Source organism: Euprymna scolopes, chromosome 26 (assembly GCF_053919585.1).
Source record: "Euprymna scolopes isolate OS-2025 chromosome 26, ASM5391958v1, whole genome shotgun sequence".
Lineage (NCBI taxonomy): Eukaryota > Metazoa > Mollusca > Cephalopoda > Sepiida > Sepiolidae > Euprymna > Euprymna scolopes.
This window is the reverse complement of record NC_136507.1, coordinates 110,514,223-110,536,994: the sequence shown is the minus strand read 5'-3', so window position 1 is coordinate 110,536,994 and position 22,772 is coordinate 110,514,223. Positions and strand designations below refer to the sequence as shown.

General features: G+C 34.4%; 1 protein-coding gene across 12 annotated transcripts in view; it reads right to left on the bottom strand.

Annotated features, from left to right (window-relative positions):
- The window catches only part of LOC145248365 (CTD small phosphatase-like protein), a 574,218-nt gene that overhangs the window by 116,494 nt on the left and 434,952 nt on the right, over positions 1-22,772 (bottom strand). The window contains exon 1 of one of the 12 annotated variants that reach the window (XM_080110296.1): positions 6,630-6,921. The exons of 10 other annotated variants lie outside the window; for them this stretch is intronic. In XM_080110296.1, coding sequence (XP_079966422.1) covers positions 6,630-6,720 — 91 coding nt within the window. In that variant the 5' untranslated portion in view covers positions 6,721-6,921. Of the gene's footprint in view, positions 1-6,629; positions 6,922-22,772 lie in introns of those variants that run through there. One more of the 12 variants, XM_080110290.1, reaches the window with a different exon arrangement.

Here is a 22,772-nt window from a genome sequence, read left to right as displayed (position 1 = left end):
ACAACCTCGTGATTGTTGGTTAGTGGGGTAATTGTTGATTGCCCATTATTTACTACACTGTTGTAGATTTTCCAGAAGTCACGATTTCCTAATTTTTGTGCTTCGATGCGTTTTTTAGTAGTTTCAGTAAATTATCTCTTAGCTGTCGCTATTTCTTTCTTAACGTTACTTCTAGCTTCTATATACTTCTGTTTGTTTGAACTGGACTTATGTCAGTTAAATCTGCGGTATGCATGTTGCCTTTGAGCAATGGCAGTTGCGCAAGTCGAAGTAAACCATTGGGGAGAGTGGGGCTTGCTATTAATTTCCGCATGGGAACGTGTGCTTCCATTGCTGTTTTGAACCATTCAGTGGTCTCATTTGCACACTGTTTAGCAGGAAGAGAAAAAATATTTCCCCATGGGGCATCTTTGATGGCTTCCCAGTCAGCCTTTTTATAATATCTCGCTGTTTTGAGCACTGGCTCTTCAGTTTTGGGTCTAGAATTTAGGGCGATTTCTACCATTATCACTGCATGGTCAGTGTTCCCGAGTGGGCTGTCAGCATTTGTTGTACAATCCTCAGGAACTGTAGTCAGAAACAGATCTAATAGTGATGCGTGTTGTTCTTGCTGGTCAGAGAAACGGGTTGGAAACCTAACCCTTTGTGATAGGGAGTGAGATACAGCAAAACTATGTGTTGTGCTGCCTGCTGCATCTGTGTGAGTAGAGAATCCAAGCCAATTTTTGTGGTGAACATTAAAGTCACCAAATACATGTACTTGTGCGTTAGTGTCGAGGGGGAGTGCTGTGTTTATGCTGTCAGAGACTTTGTTTATTATGGTGCAGTCCTGGGTCGAGAGAGAGAGCGGTAAAGAAAATAAAAGTAGCTAATGTTGTGTTGTATGTTTAATCTAAAGCACATAAAGGCTTGATCGTCCGATTCTAGGTTTGTTTCTCTAGTCAGGGAGGGTGGGGGGTATTATGAATGTAGACGCCAAGTCCGTGCATATGTCTGTCAGAGTCCTTACGGCAGAGTGGGAGATAGCCAGGCATGTTAAAGTAGTTAGAGGGGATGGAGGAGTGTAGGTTCGTTTCACTTAGTGCTAAGATATCCGGGGTATTTGTTAGGAGAAATGCTTCAACATCAGCTAAATTAGTTCTAAGCCCACAGATGTTAGTGAATGCAAGCCTCAAGGGAGGAGGCGAGTTGGATTTGTTTGTCCCTAGGCCTGGTTTAAGCTTATTTTTTTATTGTACTGTCATCATGTTTTTAAAGAGTTTCAGTTAGGTGAGGGGGAGCTGAACAAGAGGTTATGCAGGGTATCAGACATGCAACACAAGTAGACCATTAGCTTCAACTAGGACTGTGGCCTCAGGAAAGCCCATCGGGGATGAGTGCAGGGTCCCTTTCCATGCGCGACATGGCACTACAAACATCCCGATAATATACAACTGTTGATGGAGCAGCCACTCTAAACACTACCAAAGAGTTAGGGCACCTGTATTACCAGTCGGAAACAGCAGCCAGGAACTGTCAATCCGGTACCCGGAAGATCAGCGTATTACTATTCGCCAAATATCCCAAGATGTCAAGATTAGTACAGAGTCTATGGAAACTATCATTCATGACCATTTGCATATGCATAAGGTGTCAGCCAGATCGATTCTCAGGTTGCTCACACCATCCCAGAAGTGAGAACGCGTCGAGTGTTCGAGGATGAATTTGGAGATGTGCCAAGAAGATGAGTCCAAGTTTTTCAAAAGACTGATTACACATGATGAAACCTGGGTCCATCACTATGATTGAGAGGCCAAAGCCCGGTCAATGCAGTGGAAGCACTTGAACTCACCACCTCCAAAGAAGGCAAGGTGCAGTCCTCCGCTGGCAAGATCATGCTCAGTCTTCTGGGACCAGGACGGAGTAGTGATGACAGATTTCCTGGCAAAGAGTACCACAATTACAGGAGCCTATTATGCTTTAGTTTTGAGGAAATTAAGGGAAGCTATCGAAATCAAGAGGCAGGACAAGATCAGCAAAGGTACCTTCCTCCTGCAAGACAACACTCCAGTCCACAACTCGCATGTCGCCAGATCAGAAGCACCGGCGTGTAGTTATGAAATCCTCCCCCATCCTCCCTACTGTCCTGACCTTGCACCCTCTGACTTTCACCAGTCATGAAGTTGTTTTTGAAAGGAAAGTGTTTCCCAGATGATGCAGCCTCGATTTCTGAAGTCACGTCGTGGTTGGAGGACCAACCTGGGGTGTTCTACAAAAACAGTCTCCAGAGCTGCATCAAACGATGGAAGAAATGCATAACTCTGGGTGGTTCCTATATAGAGAAAGACTAATAACTGTGCCAAGTTTCGTTGCTCTGCTGCTATGGGAAGTGGGTCAGAGCCATTACTTATTGCACGCCCCTTGTATTTGTCCAGTCCCACACTGGTCTGTGACCTTGTATCTTGGAAGAGATTCATTTTGAAAAAAAAAAATATGGAGGTAGACAGTTTTATAAATTAGATTAAATATATTATATGTTTTTAATGTTATAACTATTAGTTGTATTTCTATTAACATAAATATCATAATTATTATATCTTGTGTACATCCATTATTCTTATTATAATTTTATATTTAGTATATTTATAAATCTTATTTATTAATTTTGCTATTGTTTAAATTTTATTTTAAAAAATTCTTTATATTATTATTATCTTTATTATCCAATTGATTTTAATCATTAACTAAACCACGTAAGCCTAAAATTCATATTTTACCTTAAAGTAATTGTTTCTGAAAACTGCTTACTGTCTAAGGCTTATATATGTTTATTCAATAAAGATATATTGCCCCAACCCCAACGTCAGTTTCCATTACATGCCATCTTACTCCCCCACACCTTCTCCATATCATTATTCCTTAACTTGCCATCTGCATACACTGACCCAGTTTAAACTAGGTGAAAATGCTTTAGCAATCTAACTTTGAAATTAATTGACGTCAGATCCAAACTTAGAAAAATTCATCAGATTAATGAGAAAGTTTGTTTAAAATATTAAGTTTGGATCTGATTATATGTCTCTTAAAGAACGTGTAGCTTTTATATGTTTAGATGAATAAAAGTGTCATTATAAATAAATAGCTCTATTCATTAATGAGCACTATTATATAAACAGAGATTCTCCGGATTTTTTTTACCCTGTGAATATAAACTTAATGAAAAAAATACTCCAAGCTATCTTTATTAAAACTCGTCACCTCATAATGAATAACATTTATTTAACCAGTAACAACATTTTAACAAACATTCTTAAATGTTATACAATTCATCCTGTGAGACAAATTCTGAATTTAAATTGATAATATTTCTCCTGGAACTGCATCGGTTTGCTCTTTTGACATTAGACTTCACATACATGTTGTTGACTGCTTTTCGAAATTCTCTCCTTTTCTCCTACTTTTTTATTCATTTGTTTTGTTAACCTAAAGATAACTCAACAAAAAATCGGAAGTGATGAATATGGAACATATGTTGATTTATTTTTTATGCAAAAAAATATTAGAAAAATTGGAAAAATAAAAAGAGGTAAAATTAGGCACCAGATTTTTGTTATGTTTAACTATGTTTTAGTCACACACGCACACACACATATATATACACACTAGTAGAATACATGTCAAAAAATGGAGATAAGCAGAAAATATAGCAATAGTTTAAAATTTTAATGTGGGTGTGTGTGTGTGTGTGTTTTTTTTTTTTTTCTTTCTTTTCTTTCTTTAGAGGGTATGGTACGGTTTTAGTGGAAATCGCTTTAATGTTATGATTTTAAAAAAGAAGAATGTGCCACTCAAAATCGACGGGAATGCATGTATGAACACGATTTTGTAGACTATAATATTTAAATGTGCTGTTTAAATGTTTAAATCTGTCTGAGGATGCAACAGAACAAACACCAAGATCAAATACATTCCAAGTAAGATTTTGCAAGGAATCCAATAATCGTATTCATTTTGTATTCAAATTTGTTAGGATAATACTACAAGGTTACCTACATTCCGGACATCTATAAACTACAACACAACAGTTTATTTTTATTAACCAAAAAGACCTGTAACAAGATTACACAACTTTTTTTGGATAAGTTTTTATGAGAAATACAATAATCATTATAATTCCATTCAAATGTTTGGTTGGAGTGGAGGAGGTTTCGATTTATTTTGTTAAACATAACAAAATCTACTTAAACAGGAAAATGTTAGTATCTTAAAAAGAAGAGAAAAAAGAAAACTTTAAATGAAGTATTCCAATTTTTTATTTTTTCTGAGTAAAAATTCATTTTTGTTGTTGAGTAGTTATTTTGTTAACGAGAGATAATTCATTGCAACAATAATATAATAACAGTAACATTACAATAATAATGCAATAATTTCATGGAATAAATAATAAATTAATGTTTTATGAATTTCAAAATCATAAGGAATTTTGAGGAATTTATTCTGTGATTGTTGTTGCATACACCTGCATAAATTTAAAAATATTTCACTATCGTTTACACCTGGTCAATGCAGATTCGATCTGCTAATATAAATATAATCCATTTCAGAATACAATTAATCACATTGGCACATTCATATATATGATTACCAAAAGTAATATGCAAGTAATTGAAAATTAACTAGTATTGCCATGGTAAAAATAACCTGACTATTTAAAATGAATTGTTCAAAAATCGAATTATATCATCATTATCAACTTAACCAGTTTTAAAAGCCTACCCTTTACATTTTTTAAATGCAATTTTAGTACAAATGTGTTATAATATTAAATAAATTTAAAAAATGACATTTGTATTATTCATTTATAGACCATTTAGCTGATCACAATTTTAAATTTAAATAATGATTAACTGATATGAAAAACAGAGAGAAAAACTTTCAGAGAAAAAGTAATCTATGTACACAGTCATGTACGTAAACCACAATGTTTTATCGATTTCTTATCAGAAAGAGAGAGAGAGAGAGAGAGAGAGAGAGAGAGAGAGAGAGAGAGAATAAATTCTGTTAACTGACGAACTGTGGAAACTAGTGATCAAATAAAAGTTGAAAACGTTTAAAACCAAATGTAAAAACAAAAATATTTTTACATTTAGATTTTGGTGCATGCTGAGATAACAATCTTCAGTTATTAAAGTACATACGAGTCAAATTTTATATTGTGCCAACTTTTGTTACTCAGTGTAGAAAAATATTTCAAGTTTCAGTAAAATAAATAAATATACAAACTATTTTTTAAAAGATTTTTCACATTCTCACTTGTAGGAGGAAAACTCCCATTTACAAAATGGAAAACTATTTTAGCTACAAATCTAATGTTCGTGTTATATAGGCGTATTACTGCATAGAAAGCAACATTTAAACTTGTAGTAAAAACAAAGCAATTTTTCTTTTAGTTTTTATTGAAACTTTGAAAATTCTATATTTGGGAAAAAGCTTTGGGAAATCCACCATTTTGAACGCTCTTTTTAGGCAAAATAAAATTTAAACAATAACTGGGATATAACTCAGACTTAAAAAGCACATCCAGCACCACAAAGAACTCTTCTTTTCCTTTGTATACCTAAGATCAAATAGAACTTCTGTGAACGGTTTCTTTCTAAGAACTTTCCACTTGTGGACAAGGCAGGAATGGTTCCCTTCAGACATATTCGTTTTTAAGTCCAATATCATATGTTGTAAAGTAATCATGATTCTCGATCTTTTCACAAGAACTGTTCCATCACCCAACTGACAATATCACTAACTTTTATCCTTAAATGGCTTTTAAATGATGAACCATTAACATAAAAAATGTTTTCAAAATGGCTGCCCGCAAGATAAAAAAAATTGCAATACATAAACATTATTTGTTTGAAGTATGAAGATTGTTTCAAAAGAAATGCCTTGTTTTTTTGTTTTTTTCTGCCAGAATAAATCAGAGGATGCCAAATTGCATTGTTATGATGACTGACCTTATGTATTCATGACCTGAAAGTTTAATCTCTCTGTTGCAGATATTGACTGTGTGAAACTCTAAGAAAGCAACCACTGTTATGGATGCCCATCAGAAGCAGAGACGTGTAATTGAATTCCCGATTTAAGTGCATTGAGAATGGTGGTGATTATGTAGAAAAAAAAATTCTGGAGCACAAAATGTTGCATATTAAATAGTACCACTTCCGTCTTAGTAACTCTCCAACTTTTGGAGTTAAAAAATAGGAGGCTTTGGAATCACCCTTATATTTACCTTTTTCTAGGCAAATTTACATAATAGAAAATCAAAATCAGATTTGCTGCATGACTTATCACAAGAAAAAGCAGTTTTCTTAAAATGATCGTTTTAAATATATTTTTTCTTTATAGTAAATCATCCTAAAGTTGTTTTTGTTTTGTTTTTACTTAATTTATACATAACGTGTTCCCTATTCACAGAAAATTTTGTTAAAAAAAAAGAAAAAAAAAAAAAAAAAAAAAAAAGTTTTTTTAATCATTGCCAAAAATTTAAAAAAATTAACCTCAAAATATATTTTCATAAAGTTTATTGATTGTATTAAGTAAGCTATTTTTTCCTCTGAACTGCTAAAGTAGCTGTCTTTATGATGAGCAAATCTTACCTGTAAGAGAGAGTCTTGCAATAATCCATGCACCAAAAGACTTAAAGCTGATAAGAAGGAAATACCAACATCCACAAGAAAAATCCGACATGCTTTGGCAGTTTCAGATCAAAACCCCGAGAGGGGTGAGGTCAACGAGATAGCAGATCTTGATGTGGGTGACATGAAACTAGAAATAGTATATGCAAAGTGGCTTGAGTGCACATGTAAACCTGAATGCAGGGCTTAAGCCACGAGGATAAGGACCAACGTAGAGAGAGAGCTTAACAAGAGTGAAAAGAAATTGGAATAAGAATTATTATGAGAGAGGGGGAAGGGGAGAGAGAGGAGTTTGGACCAATGAGAAAAGAAAATACATGTTGGTCATTAACAGTCAATGTGTAGTTGTAGTGACAAAGAAAGCAGGTTTAGTGGAGAGAGAGAGTGAGAGAAAGAGAAAACAAGAAATAGTGTGGGGAGCCATGTCCATCTGTTCTCAGTTTATGAAACACTAAAGTACATACAATCATTTACACAAACAGCTTAGAACAAATATATATATATATATATATATATATATATATATATTAGCAGACACTAAAAACGTTCGTCACATGATATTGATTATCCTACATTTTCAGCTCATAAATTCAGATGAGAAAATTTATTCACTGCAGCCACAAGTTTTAATCAATTTTAAACAAGGATAATATAAACTCGACACTACTTGAATTTTATGTTGGAGATACTTAGTAACACTGGTAAGATATCATGCTATAAACATTTGGAAAGTGTGAAAAACAAAAATTTAAACACAAGCATGACAAATGGACGAAAATGCTATCTATAATGTGTGACTGGCAGAAAAACCCTTTGAAATTTAAGCTTGCTCAATCGACAAAAATGCTAATACGAAATGTCAACATGACCAACTGACAGAAATCTCAACAGTGATGCAGAGACAAATCTAGAAGTGATGCAAACAGAAAATAAATTTACATTCCTCCTCCTCCTATGTTAGGTAAGCACTTTTGTTTGACAAAGGCTATTTTAACAAAATGCTCATATGGACAGGCACAACCATGTGACCACATACAGTCATAGGAAAAATGTTGCACACTGAATTCTAAACAGCAGCACATTCCTATATCTTTTAAAAATGTTATTAAAACAGAATTCTTCCTTACAATAAATTGTGGACCAAGCTATTTTTAATGCATTCATTTTTATCTTTAGTAAAAAAAAAAAAAAAGATAACAGGTGACCTAGTAAATTAGAGTATAGATTTAATGTTCTTAGCCAATTGCGAGTTGCCCCTACCCCTACCACCTATGAAATCGTTAAAATTGGTACAAATAATCTCCAGTATATGACTGACTTATCGACCAAGTTTCAGTCATGAATATTCAACAGTCTTTATTTTATCGCTGTTTGTGTGTTGTTGTCATTCATTGATATCTTGGGACACTTTAGTTGTCATCTCATCAGTAGGCATGATTTTGGATAGATTTCATACTAAATGAATCTTAACCTCTATCCAAATTTTTATCTGTGGAATTATTTCAAAGATAATGTCTATCAAAACAACCCACAGACTATGCCTAAACCGAAGGGGGCCATCACAGACAAAATCAAGACAAGAAAGTTGTGCATCAGAGTTAGTGATAATCTTGTATGCCATATCCAGGTGTGGTTATTAACAGTGATAAAACAAAAACTGTTTGATATTTATATCAAAAACTTAGTGCTTAAGTCAGACATGGATTGAAATTTATTTGTACCAAATATGGCTGGATTGCAGAAAGGATTGTGAATTTTAGTAACAACTCCATGAGTGGCATTTTGAGGGAGAGGGTACGTGAAAATTACATGTATTTATTGGTAATTTATGCTTTAAATGACCAAATAAATTTTGAGCAACTGGCCATGAACATATTTCCTTTTCATTATTACTCTCCTTCTCTTATGCTGATGCTATTACTACTACTTTATATTACAAGCATTTGCCCTCTTCCAATGACTTCTCATTTGCCATTATCTACAACATTCAATCTGAAAGCAATTAACCAAGCATGATTATTAAAGTTTTAGTATTAAATTCAATAAATAGAAAAGCTAGAACTTATGATTAGATTTGTTTTTTTAATACAAGTTATAAACAAAAATCTGTTTCCTCATTATCATATTCAATTTAACATCAGTTTTATATTATAGAGGGGTTGGACGGCTTTTAAACTAAAACTATCTCTAGACAGGTCTTTATCCACCTCTCAAATCAATTCTGATTTGCTCTCATGCCACGTTTTTCTTGGCCTTCCTCTGTCATCTAAACTGTTCTAAATCTACAAACCCAAGAACTCTCATTCTTTTAATGTAATCATACCAACAAAGTCTTTTGTTCTACATACATTTCATTTTATTGTTCAGATTTAATTTCCCTGAGGTCATCTGTATTTAAGATTCACATTACACATCCATGTTATCATTCTCATATCATATTCATCTATGCAACACATGTCCTTAACTGACCAGGTTTCACTTATACCATTAAGCTGTATATATATATATATATATATATATATATATATATATATATATATATATACTTGATAGATTTTTCTCTTGGTTAACTGTGGTAACCCTGTTGGTTTGTAATGGCAAAAGTTTCCAGAACTTACTTCATTTTCTAACTCTTGCAATCCCTTGCACCAGTTACATACTGTACTTCAAAAGCCTTGCCATCCAAATATACTTTCTTCACATTCACACCTTGGAAAACCTCATCAGTATGCCCTGTATTTAAGAACTCAGGTGATAAGTTATCTCCCTCTCAGTACAGACCAATAAGTCTCCTGTGTGTCATGAGTAAGTTGCTAGAATCCATATTAAATAGAGAAATAGTCAACCACCTCAGCAGAAATAACCTTCTTAGTGACATGCAATATGGTTTCTGTTCTGCAAGATCTACCACAGACGTGCTAATGAGGGCAATTGCTCGACATATCAAAGGCCTTCGACAAAGTATGGCATAAAGGCTTACTTCACAAGATCTCCAGCTACGTTATAACTGGAAATATTCTCTCTATCATTAAATCATTTCTCTCTGATAGGCTCATAAGAGTAGTGGTTGATGGACAAAAATCAGAGGCCTGCAGTATTAATGCTGGAGTTCCTCAAGGGTCCATCCTGGGCCCAACTCTCTTCCTGATCTACATCAATGATCTCCCTAAACACATACTTAAATCATTCATTGAAATATATGCTGATTACACGACCATCTACAGCAACACATCAAAGGCCATAAATTACAAAGCTCTCTCTGATTCTCTCTCCTCTAATCTCAAACGAGTGGTTCAGTGGGGGAAGACGTAGCTGGTTACCTTTAATGCATCTAAAACCAAACTCCTATCTTTACATCATCAACGCTCTGATCCCCATCTGGCATCAATTGAAATGGATGGCTCTCGTCTAGGTGAAGCCCCATGTTTTGACAAGCTTCTGGGCTTGACCTTCACTCCTGATCTGAAATGGAACACGTACATCAAGTCTGTTGCCAAGGTCACTGGAAAGATGGTGAGATCCTTCTACCGCTCCAGAAGATATCTCACTACTGATGCAATTCTCTATCTATATAAAAGTCAAGTACGTGCAAGGATGGAATACTGCTGCCATATCTGGGCAGGAGTTGCTAAAAACAGCCTATCCTGCCTTGACAGAGTACAAAATAGACTTCGTGGTTTAGTGGGGGATACCCTTTTCTCTTCCCTGCAGCCTCTCTCCCACAGAAGAGACGTTGCGAGCCTGTCTTTGTTTTATTGTTATTTTCATGGCAAGTGCTTGCCAGAGCTCCAATCTCTGGTCCCTCCTCACCAATCTTTCACGAGAAACACCCGTCTGGCTGAAAATACTGTCAATAATTTTCCCCACTCTTTATCTGTGCTTAAATCAAAACATAGATTTCATGAGCAGAGCTTCTTTCTCAGAAGTGCACGACTGAAACTCTCTTCCGTTTGCCTGTTTCCCACCTGACTACAACTTAAATATAGGGCATACTGATGAGGTTTTCCAGAGTGTTGGAAAGCACTTCTCCTTAAACAGTTTTGTAAGTATGGGTGCAAGTTCTGGTTGGAGCTTTTGCAGCACTATAACTGGAATGCCGTCAGGTCCAGTTGCTTTACTGGAATCAAGGTTCTTTATTAGCTTGGCGACCTCACGCACAGATATTTGTATGTTGCATAGCGTGTTCTCTGTTATAGGAGGAAATACAGAGAGTTGATGGGCTTGGTCGCATAGGGTAGAGTTAGCTGCAAAGTTCTTGACAAATGGTCTGGCCTTATCTGATGCTGACGAGATGACCTCAGGTCCATTGATGATAGTTGGGATAGAACACACGCTTTTGTTCAAGATCCTGTTTGCTATTTGCCAGAACTGGTGGGAACCAAGCCGCTGATCAGCTACTTTGGATTTAACGGACTGAGCATATAGCTCTCTTGCATTTTTTATTACTCTTTTACAGTGGTTGCTGGCAGTCCTGAAAGCAGCTTTAGTCTCAGTACATCTATTACGTTGGTAGCTATGGAAAAAGTGATTTCTGTGCGCGATGGCAGCAGCATATTCTGGGGAGAACCATGGCTGGCTGTTAGGTTTTTGTTGGAATTTTTTGGATAGTATGAATCGGTCTATGCCTACAATTAACCATCCGGTCAGGTCTGATACTATAGAGGACACATCCTTTTTAAACATGGAACGCAGATGTAGGTCAGATATGAGTGTACGGAAGCTATCCCAGTCAGCCATAGAGTATCGATATACAGTACGGTGGAGAGGTATGTCTGAAGACTTATTACATTTCATTTTTATCTTAACTGATACAACAGAGTGGTCGGAGGATCCCAGAGGAGATAGAAAGGAAGATGAACATAGCTCAGGGGAAGTTGTGAAGAAAAGGTCGAGAAGGCTTGCATACTGACCGGTAGTATCGGGCACACGGGTGGGTTCGTGAACAAACTGAGTGAGGTCATAGGCAGTGGCAAAATCAGGACAGAACCTCCCCTCATCATCGGTTTTATTCGAGTGGGTCAGCCATTCCACATTATGGACATTGAAGTCACCGCAAATGTGAATGTTAGCCGAAGGATGAGCAGACAGGATGTGGTCAATTTTCTCAGATATGCTCTTAAAGTTAGTAACCCCACTGTTGTGGGGGCAATAGAGGGCAAATATAAATGCAGTGGTGTAAGCTAGTGCAACCCGGAAGCACATATAAGGTAAATTAGGGTCTTCTCTGGAGATATCCCTACCACATGGAAAGCTATCTTTGATGTAGGCACATATTCCATGCCCATGGCTATCTTGGGGGTCATATTTAGATGTTAAGTTAGAGTATCCTTTAATTATGAAATCATCTAGGGAAGTGGTTGGCCCTATACCAGTTTCACTTAGAAAGAATATGTCCAGTTTCGTGTCCTGTAATTGTGTTTCAACCTCTGGAAGGTTGGAACGTAGACCTCTGATGTTGGAGAAGGAAACCTGGTAGTAGGGGTCTACGTTGGGGTTCTAGGTTTATTCACGTTTTTTTGTTTTTTTTAATTTGTCACGATGAGGTTTTGGGATTTGTGGAGTAGGTCGGTAGACTTGGTTGGAGCAAGACAGAGAGGGAAAGTAAGAAAGAAAATAATTTTTTTCTTTTTTTTTGTAGCATATGATAAGGTAAAGCCGTAACAATTACCCACTAATATGGCATCGAGAGGCCCCACCAGGAGCTACTGCATGGTCCAGAATCCATTCACCAAATGGAAATACAGCAGCCCCAGTATTTTGCACCTGCTGATAGGACAGCCTCCTTAGTGGTTAATCCAAGGTTCGGGTCCCTGACTATCAGGTGGGTAACGTCAGCCCAGATGAAACGTTTACTTCCAGCACCCTTACTAGTGACATGACCACAAGGATAGACCTAGAAACAGAAATTTTCCGACATCTCAGGCTACTGTTTACAAAGTACTATCGACCTGGAAAGCAGCTTTTTCTTCACCCTTTGTCAGAAAAATCACTCATTGGAAATGAGGACTGAAGGGCAAAAAAGGAAAAGCGAGTGTTTCTGGAGCTGCCAATAACACATCCACATGCATTATCTACTCTCTATTAAAAAAAAAAAAAAAAAAAAAATGGAAAAAAGAAAAGGTGAGAAGGACTTATTAATATCAACTTAATAGAAGCCCTTTGCCCCATTCCCAGTTTAGGATATTACTTGAAGATAGTCTCCCCTCCCATATTAATGCATGGATACTTTTGCCTTTACCTACCTCGAGCTAGGATGTTTGACCGTTCCAGCTCCACCCCATAATAAATATGCTATAATAGAACTTTTATCAAATTGGAAAGTCTAGTTATTTTTAACTCGTTTAAAAATCTGGTTAAGAAGTAATACCTTTAGGATTACGTATTAACTTTAGACTAGCTGGAAGTAATGCATACTTTAGAAGAAAAAAAAAAAAAAAGGGCGCATGTTTTTGAGTTCAGATAATATGCAAATATAATTTGGGAAATGTTCAATTTCATGGGAGACTTTTTTTTTTCTCTCGTTTTAAATATAAGAAAAGTATTGGTTAATAATAGTATTTTTGACAAAAAAGATTTAGGAAAAAGATTAAAACAAAACAAGACAAATATTCAGGGCGAATGGTGGCCTTTATAGAGGTATATATGCCCATCTCACAGGCAATTTTTTCCAATTTAAGTTTTGTCAAATCTTCAAAAATAATTAATATAGACAATAAACAAAATTGTATTTATGACTATTTAACTTGTTAAAATTAAACCAAAATCTCACATTAAGACTTTAATTAGCTTAAAAGATTATGCAACATATAATTAAGAATAGTCATGTATTGATTTCCAGCAAATTTCCACTCCAAGATAATTATATGCTAAATATAATCAAAATAATTTTGAACCCTCTTGTTTGACTGAGCTCCAATCTGTGGTACTTCCCCCCTGTAAAATGTTCATAACATCTAGCTACAATTTCCCTCACTTTCTATCTGACGAAAATTCCTAGAGCAGAGTTTCTTTCCTAGAATTATCCCTCTGTGAAACACAATACCATGGGACTGCTTCCTGGTTGACTAAAGTATAATCATTTTCAAATTTATGTGAATAAGTTCCTGTTGAGCCATTGTCTTAAATAATTAAGCCGTACCCAAGTTCCACCATGACTGATCATGTTATCTCACCATCTATTTAATTCAAACCTAATACTAGAGTGGCCTCTGGAAATGAAACAAACTGTGTAGCTTACTTTCTGTAAATATATTTCATATAAGAGAACCTGAACTTCCTAGCACTGAAATAAGTTAAACATTTAATGTAATCAGAAAGGAAAGAAAAATCTAGCAAAGATGCCATTAAAACATTCTCTGAAAAATCATTTCTGAAGAGACAGCTAATTTAGCCAGGAAACAAGTCAATCGACAAAACAAAGTGTTGAACTAATCATGATCTATGACACGAAAGGAAACTGAAAAAGGATGAAGAGAACAGTGAGCTGAGGAATTGTGGAGAGGATGAAGAAAAATATGGATTAGAAGAAGAAAGGCATAGCTTTCCAAAATCCGAGTTTCGGGTTCAATTTGATGGAGGTGTGTCATAGATGCTGAGTAATAAGCGGATGACTAAAATTGTTATTGATCAGATTTTTGAAGAGGGAATGGCATACAGGAGATGAAGAGAATGCTAGGAGATGGGGTTGTTAGGGATAAAATCTTGATATGGAATGCTATTACTTGTTTCGCAAACTTATTGGGCACCTCCTCTTACTCTAGCCCTTGTTAATATTTCTTTCAGTCTTAAGTAAAAGACTGTAATTAGAACCTGCTTGGGATTGAAACTATTCAATTTCAATTAAAAAAAAAATTTAAAAAAAAAAAAAACTTGTTATATTACAGACATTTATTTTACCTCATTCACATTTTATTGACATCTATTTTGCAAAGTGGCAAACAAGCAAGATCCATAGAATTGTATAAATATATTTTTAGTGGAAAAAGATTTATTGGGCAAGAGTCCGAATCAGAATAATATTTCAACTACCAAGTATTTTTCCACATCCCTGCAACAAAACTTTACTTCTTCTGTGATTTTTTTTATAAAGAAAAAGAAATTTTCTTTATTTATATATGAGAAAGTAATAATGTCCGGAGGGGGGGGGGGCGAGGTTAGCAAAGTTTAATTGACAGTGAAGCTGTCATCTTCTAGCGTTTGTTTATGCAACAAGCACTTTAATTTGCCACTTGCTTAGAATGCTCCTTTCACACCTCATTTGGAACAATGGTGGGGAGCAGAAGGTGCTCAATAACCAAACACCCAAAGCATCGCATCCCTCCCTCACACACATATAAACACTACTTAAGAACAGAGAAGGGTGGTTCAGATATACAAGAAACCTGTTTCTATTACAAATTATCTTCACTTGAAAATAATACTTGGTGTTTAGACCAAGTAAAGGGATATTTAAATAGAGAAAAAAAAAAGTCAAATACAATTATTTAATGGCTCAATAAAAGAACCGATTATCAAACCTTTCCATCTATTATACACTAGCTTAAATACCTACTTACACAGGGTTGAAAGATTATATAACAATCATCCTTAAAATTATACCCATTGCATTTGCAAACACTTTTCTGTGATATAATGTCGCTAGATCCATGGGTGAATAGCTTTTAAGTGAAGCAATTATATACTAGATGAAGTATCTATCTACAACGGGTTAATTAGTTGCTTTTACAGTATGGCCAAAACAATACTGGATAGAAATGAAATTGTACCTTTTAAAATTTCAAGAGTTGGAACAAGAATTAAGTGTTTGAATCAACAAATCCATATCTATGGTACGAATCTGAGTGGCTTAAAATGTAAAACGGTTTGGAAGACTATGCAACTTTACAGATAATTAAGAACTTAGGAAATAATAACATGAATAATTTAGAACTTAGGAAATAATAACATGAATAATTTAGAACTTAGGAAATAATAACATGAATAATTTAGAACTTAGGAAATAATAACATGAATAATTTAGAACTTAGGAAATAATAACATGAATAATTTAGAACTTAGGAAATAATAACATGAATAATTTAGAACTTAGGAAATAATAACATGAATAATTTAGAACTTAGGAAATAATAACATGAATAATTTAGAACTTAGGAAATAATAACATGAATAATTTAGAACTTAGGAAATAATAACATGAATAATTTAGAACTTAGGAAATAATAACATGAATAATTAAGAACTTAGGAAATAATAACATGAATAATTTAGAACTTAGGAAATAATAACATGAATAATTTAGAACTTAGGAAATAATAACATGAATAATTTAGAACTTAGGAAATAATAACATGAATAATTTAGAACTTAGGAAATAATAACATGAATAATTTAGAACTTAGGAAATAATAACATGAATAATTTAGAACTTAGGAAATAATAACATGAATAATTTAGAACTTAGGAAATAATAACATGAATAATTTAGAACTTAGGAAATAATAACATGAATAATTTAGAACTTAGGAAATAATAACATGAATAATTTAGAACTTAGGAAATAATAACATGAATAATTTAGAACTTAGGAAATAATAACATGAATAATTTAGAACTTAGGAAATAATAACATGAATAATTTAGAACTTAGGAAATAATAACATGAATAATTTAGAACTTAGGAAATAATAACATGAATAATTTAGAACTTAGGAAATAATAACATGAATAATTTAGAACTTAGGAAATAATAACATGAATAATTTAGAACTTAGGAAATAATAACATGAATAATTTAGAACTTAGGAAATAATAACATGAATAATTTAGAACTTAGGAAATAATAACATGAATAATTTAGAACTTAGGAAATAATAACATGAATAATTTAGAACTTAGGAAATAATAACATGAATAATTTAGAACTTAGGAAATAATAACATGAATAATTAAGAACTTAGGAAATAATAACATGAATAATTTAGAACTTAGGAAATAATAACATGAATAATTTAGAACTTAGGAAATAATAACATGAATAATTTAGAACTTAGGAAATAATAACATGAATAATTTAGAACTTAGGAAATAATAACATGAATAATTTAGAACTTAGGAAATAATAACATGAATAATTTAGAACTTAGGAAATAATAACATGAATAATTTAGAACTTAGGAAATAATAACATGAATAATTTAGAACTTAGGAAATAATAACATGAATAATTTAGAACTTAGGAAATAATAACATGAATAATTTAGAACTTAGGAAATAATAACATGAATAATTTAGAACTTAGGAAATAATAACATGAATAATTTAGAACTTAGGAAATAATAACATGAATAATTTAGAACTTAGGAAATAATAACATGAATAATTTAGAACTTAGGAAATAATAACATGAATAATTTAGAACTTAGGAAATAATAACATGAATAATTTAGAACTTAGGAAATAATAACATGAATAATTAAGAACTTAGGAAATAATAACATGAATAATTTAGAACTTAGGAAATAATAACATGAATAATTTAGAACTTAGGAAATAATAACATGAATAATTTAGAACTTAGGAAATAATAACATGAATAATTTAGAACTTAGGAAATAATAACATGAATAATTTAGAACTTAGGAAATAATAACATGAATAATTTAGAACTTAGGAAATAATAACATGAATAATTTAGAACTTAGGAAATAATAACATGAATAATTTAGAACTTAGGAAATAATAACATGAATAATTTAGAACTTAGGAAATAATAACATGAATAATTTAGAACTTAGGAAATAATAACATGAATAATTTAGAACTTAGGAAATAATAACATGAATAATTTAGAACTTAGGAAATAATAACATGAATAATTTAGAACTTAGGAAATAATAACATGAATAATTTAGAACTTAGGAAATAATAACATGAATAATTTAGAACTTAGGAAATAATAACATGAATAATTTAGAACTTAGGAAATAATAACATGAATAATTTAGAACTTAGGAAATAATAACATGAATAATTTAGAACTTATGAAATACAAGCGGAAAAGATGAGAACGGGCAGAATTTCTTCTTGGCAAATAATTTCATGTTTACAAGACTTGTTGATTGAAAAACAAACAAAAATAAACATCAAAATGAATAAATACAAAAGTTTTTCTACCTATTCTAAATATATAAAAACCAAAAGGGCTTATGCTTATTGGATTCTATGATACAAGATAAAATTTTGAAATACCATATATATATATATATATATATATATATATATATATATATAGTAATCTGGAAACACCCACAATTTTACATATTCCAAATTTGCATATCAATTTTTTAAACCATTTCTAATAAATTAATCTGTAATTTGTAGGACCATATTTTCTTATAGGTAATATATGTAATAGTTTACTCACTAGTATAACATCTGATATCACTGAGAACAGATACTACACTTTGAATTATTTATTGACACAAAGTATAAAATTTTACATGAAGATAAATTAAGTGCAAGCCAACCAAAAGTATAGGGGAAATCAAGATTGTTGATTATACTTTATCAAAAGTTCTAGGTTGTCAGTATTTTGCGCGAACAGTTAGCAGAGATGGTGGAAATTTTCTGTTTCTATGTCTATCCTTGTAGCCATGTCACTCGTAAGGATGCTGGACGTAAACGTTTTCTCTGGGCTAATGTTATTCACCTGATAGTCAGGGACCCGAACCTTGGATTAACCACTAAGGAGGCTGTCCTATCAGCAGGTACAAAGTACTGGGGCTGCTGTATTGCCATTTGGTGAATGGATTCTGGACCATGCAGTAGCTCCTGGTGGGGCCTCTCGATGCCATATTAGTGGGTAATTGTTACGGCTTTACCTTATGTTCTACAAAAAAAATTTCTTTGTTTCTTTTTCTCTCTTAGTTTCCCCTCTCTGTCCTGCTCTAAGCAAATCTGACGACCTAGTCCACAAATTTCAAAATTCCATCATGACAAGTTTCAAGAAAAAATACACGATTAAACCCGGTTCTCCAACTTCCAACGTAGACCCCTACTAACATGTCTCCTTCTCCAACATCAGGGGTCTACGTTCTAACCTTCCAGAGGTTGAAACACAATTACAAGAGACTAAACCAGACCTTTTATTTTTAAGTGGAACTGGCATTGGACAAGCTATTTCCCTACAAGAGTTCGCAATTACAGGTTACTCTAACTTAACTTCTAAATTTGACCCCCAAGATCGCCATGGGCATGGAATATGTGCCTATATTAAAGATGGCTTTGCATGTGGAAAGGACATCTCCAGAGAAGATCCTAACTTACCCTATATGTGCTTCCGGGTTGCATTAGCTCACACTACTACATCTATATTTACTCTCTATCGCTCCCACAACAGCGGAGTTACTATCTTTAAAAGCATATCCGAGAAAATTGACCAAGTCCTATCTGCTTATACTTCAGCTAACATTCACGTATGTGGAGACTTCAATGTTCACAATGTGGAATGGTTGACCCTCTCAAACAAGACCGATGATGAGGGGAGGTTCTGTCATGATTTCTCCATTGCTTATGACCTCACTCAGATTGTTCACGAACCCACCCGTGTGCCCGACAATGACGGCCAGTATGTGAGTCTACTAGACCTTTTTCTCACAACTTGCCCTGAACTATGTTCAGTTTCTGTTTTGTCTCTTCTTGGATCCTCCGACCACTCTGTTGTATCAATTAAGATAAAAGTGAAATGTAATAAGTCCCCAGACGTACTTCTCCATCGTACAGTATATCGATACACTAAGGCTGACTGGGATAGCTTCCGTACATTTATATCGGATCTTCCTCTGCGTTCCATGTTTAAAAAGGATGTGTCCTCTATAGTATCAGACCTGACGGAATGGTTAATTGTAGGTATAGACTGTTTCATACCCTCGAAAAAGTTCTATTGCTTACAGAAATCACTTTTTCCACTGCTTCCAACGTAATAGATGTATGGAAACTAAAGCCGCTTTCAGGACTGCCAGTAACCATTGTAAGAAAGTAATAAAGAACGCAAGAGAGTTGTATGCTCAGTCCGTCAAGTCTAAAGTAGCTGAGCATCTATAGACCTGAGGTAATCTCGTCAGCATCAGACAAAGCCAAACTCTTTGCCAAGAACTTTGCAGCCAATTCTACCCTTTGCGACCAAGGCCGCCAACCCCCAATATTTCCTCCTGTATCGGAAAATACGCTATGTGATATAAATATATCTGCACGTGATGTTGCTAAGCTAATCAAAAATCTTGATTCCAGTAAAGCAACTGGCCCTGACGGTATTCCAATTATAGTACTCAAAAACTTCAACCAGAACTAGCGCCCATACTTACAAAACTGTTTAAACGTTGTCTTAAGGAGAATAGCTTCCCATCACCCTGGAAAATCTCATCAGTATGCCCTGTATTTAAGAATTCAGGTGATTGCTCATCCCCCTCTCAGTACAGGCCAATAAGTCTCCTGTGCGTCATGAGTAAGTTGCTGGAATCTGTGTTAAATACAGAAGTAATCAACAATCTCAACAAAAATAACCTTCTTAGTGACACTCAATATGGTTTCCGTTCTGCTAGATCTACAGCAGATACGCTTACAGTTATATCTCATAAGATTAGCAAATCTCTCGATGGAGGCAACCTTTCTAGGGCAATTGCTCTTGACATATCAAAGGCCTTTGATAGGGTATGGCATAAAGGTTTACTTCACAAGACCTCTAGCTATGGTATAGAAGGAAATGTCTTCTCAATCATTAAATCATTTCTCTCCGATAGGTTCATAAGAGTAGTAGTTAAGGGGCAAAAATCAGAAGCTCACAGTATTAATACTGGAGTCCCTCAGAGGTCCATCCTGGGCCCAACTCTTTTCCTGATCTACATTAATGATCTTCCATCATTTGTAGACATCCTTACATCATTTGTAGACATTTATGCTGATGACACTACCATTTATGGTAGCACATCTAAGACAGTAAATGACCAAGTTCTCTCTGATTCTCTCTCCTCTGATCTTGAGCACGTAGTACAATGGGAAAAGGAGTGGCTGGTTACTTTTAATGCATCTAAAACCAAGCTTCTCTCTACATCATCAACACTGATCCACATCTGGCATTAATTGAAATGAATGGCTCTCGTCTTCAGGAGGCCTCAAGTTTTGACAAGCTTCTGGGCTTGACCTTTACTCCTGATCTTAAATGGAACTTGTACATCAAATCTGTTGCCAAGGCTGCTGGAAAAATGGTGGGATCTTTCTATCGATCCAGTTGCTGATGCAATTCTCTATCTATATAAGAGCCAGGTACATCCTAGGATGGAATACTGTTGCCACATCTGGGCAGGAGCTGCTAAAAAGGATTTGTCCTGCCTTAATAGAGTTCAAAATAGACTTTGTAGCCTCCTAGGATATGTCCTTTTCTCTTCGCTGCAACCTCTATCTCACAGAAGAGATGTTGCGAGTTTGTCTCTGATGTATCGTTATTTTCATGGAAAGTGTTCGACTGAGCTTCAGTCTATGGTCCCCCCTCGCCAAACTTTCACAAGAAACACTTGTCTAGCTGAAAACACTATCACTAATTCCCCCCACTCTTCATCTGTGCCTAAACCTAAATGTAGATTCCATGAACAAAGCTTCTTTCTTAGAACTGCACGCCTGTGGAATTGTCTTCTGTTTTCCTGTCTTGATGAGCCATTCCATATAAGTTAACAAATTTACCGAATTGATTACTATAGTGTCCAATTTCTACTATACACTCTTTAACCCTTATCCTCGAGTGGCCTCTTGGCCTTGATAATGTGGTGAAGCCTGTGTAAAAAAAAAAAAAAAATGCTTATCCTAATCATCTCAAGTACCACAATACCACATTTACTCTAGATGCCAGCTTACTTAAGATATTCTCAAAACAGAAAACAAGCAGATCAATCTCTAAATGGGGCTGGGAGAAAAAGTGGTTAGAGTTAGGAAAAATGTGTGATATCTTTCTAAGATAAATACAAATTTGGGAGGCCGAGGGTTCTACACATTGATCTTAGCCAAAAGGCTAAAGAACCATAAAAAATGATGTTTTTCTGACTACACAGGAAAAAAAAAAGGATTTAATAGGGTGAATAGTGTAGTATTAGTTCTGTAGTCATAAGCCCGTCTTCCCAACAATTACCTCTTTTTTTAAGGAGAGGAGGATAGCCCTCCTAAATATTACACCTTCTTTTGGGAAGGGTGCAATGGAGTATCTGTTCAGTTATACTATCCTCATAGGTATTACAAACGCCTCTTTGGAAAGGTAGTGTAGTATATTTTCATTGTCACAAGATATTATCGTCTCTTTTTTATTGGGGGTCGGCGAGTTATAGTATATGTTCTTAAGATAAAAAGATCCTTCCAGGATTTCTTTCTCTTTTTTAGGAGGTTAGAGTTGTATCTGTTCTGTTTGTCATATTATCAACAACAAAAATTTCATTTTGGTACAAGAGAGAAGGAATAGTGTCATTCATCATGACATTATTTTGTTAGTAATTACTAGGGCTGTGACAACAGAATATTCTTTTCATTGTTATGAGTATATCTCCGGCACAGTTAGATCCGATTAATCAATCGAGAACCACATCACTCTATATAAAAGCATATAAAATATCAACAGATACACACTCAAGAGGCAAAACAATGAAAAGGATATGCTGTTGTCCTAGCCCTAGTAATTACCTCCCGTTTTGGAGCACAGTGTAGTATAAGTATGTTCACCATGATACCATATTTTTTGCAAGTACAGTAGAACCCTCGGGATACAGCATAAAAAATTAGTAACAAAATACAGTACAGTATATAATACATATGTATATAATCAAACAACATCATAAATAACACTGTAAGGCGGAGCAAATAGCGTAAATAGCCGGAAAAAAAATGTTATATTCCACACCATAACCTGAAAAAAATCGTACCCTAGGGCAACCATTTCCCAGGGTTCTATTGTATTACAGAAAAGTATATGTTCCTTGGTAGATAGTTTTGCATGTGTTGTTTTCTGAGAGCAAGTAAGTTAGTGGCAACAGATGTTGGTCACAATGTATGAGGGCAATCGGTGTATGC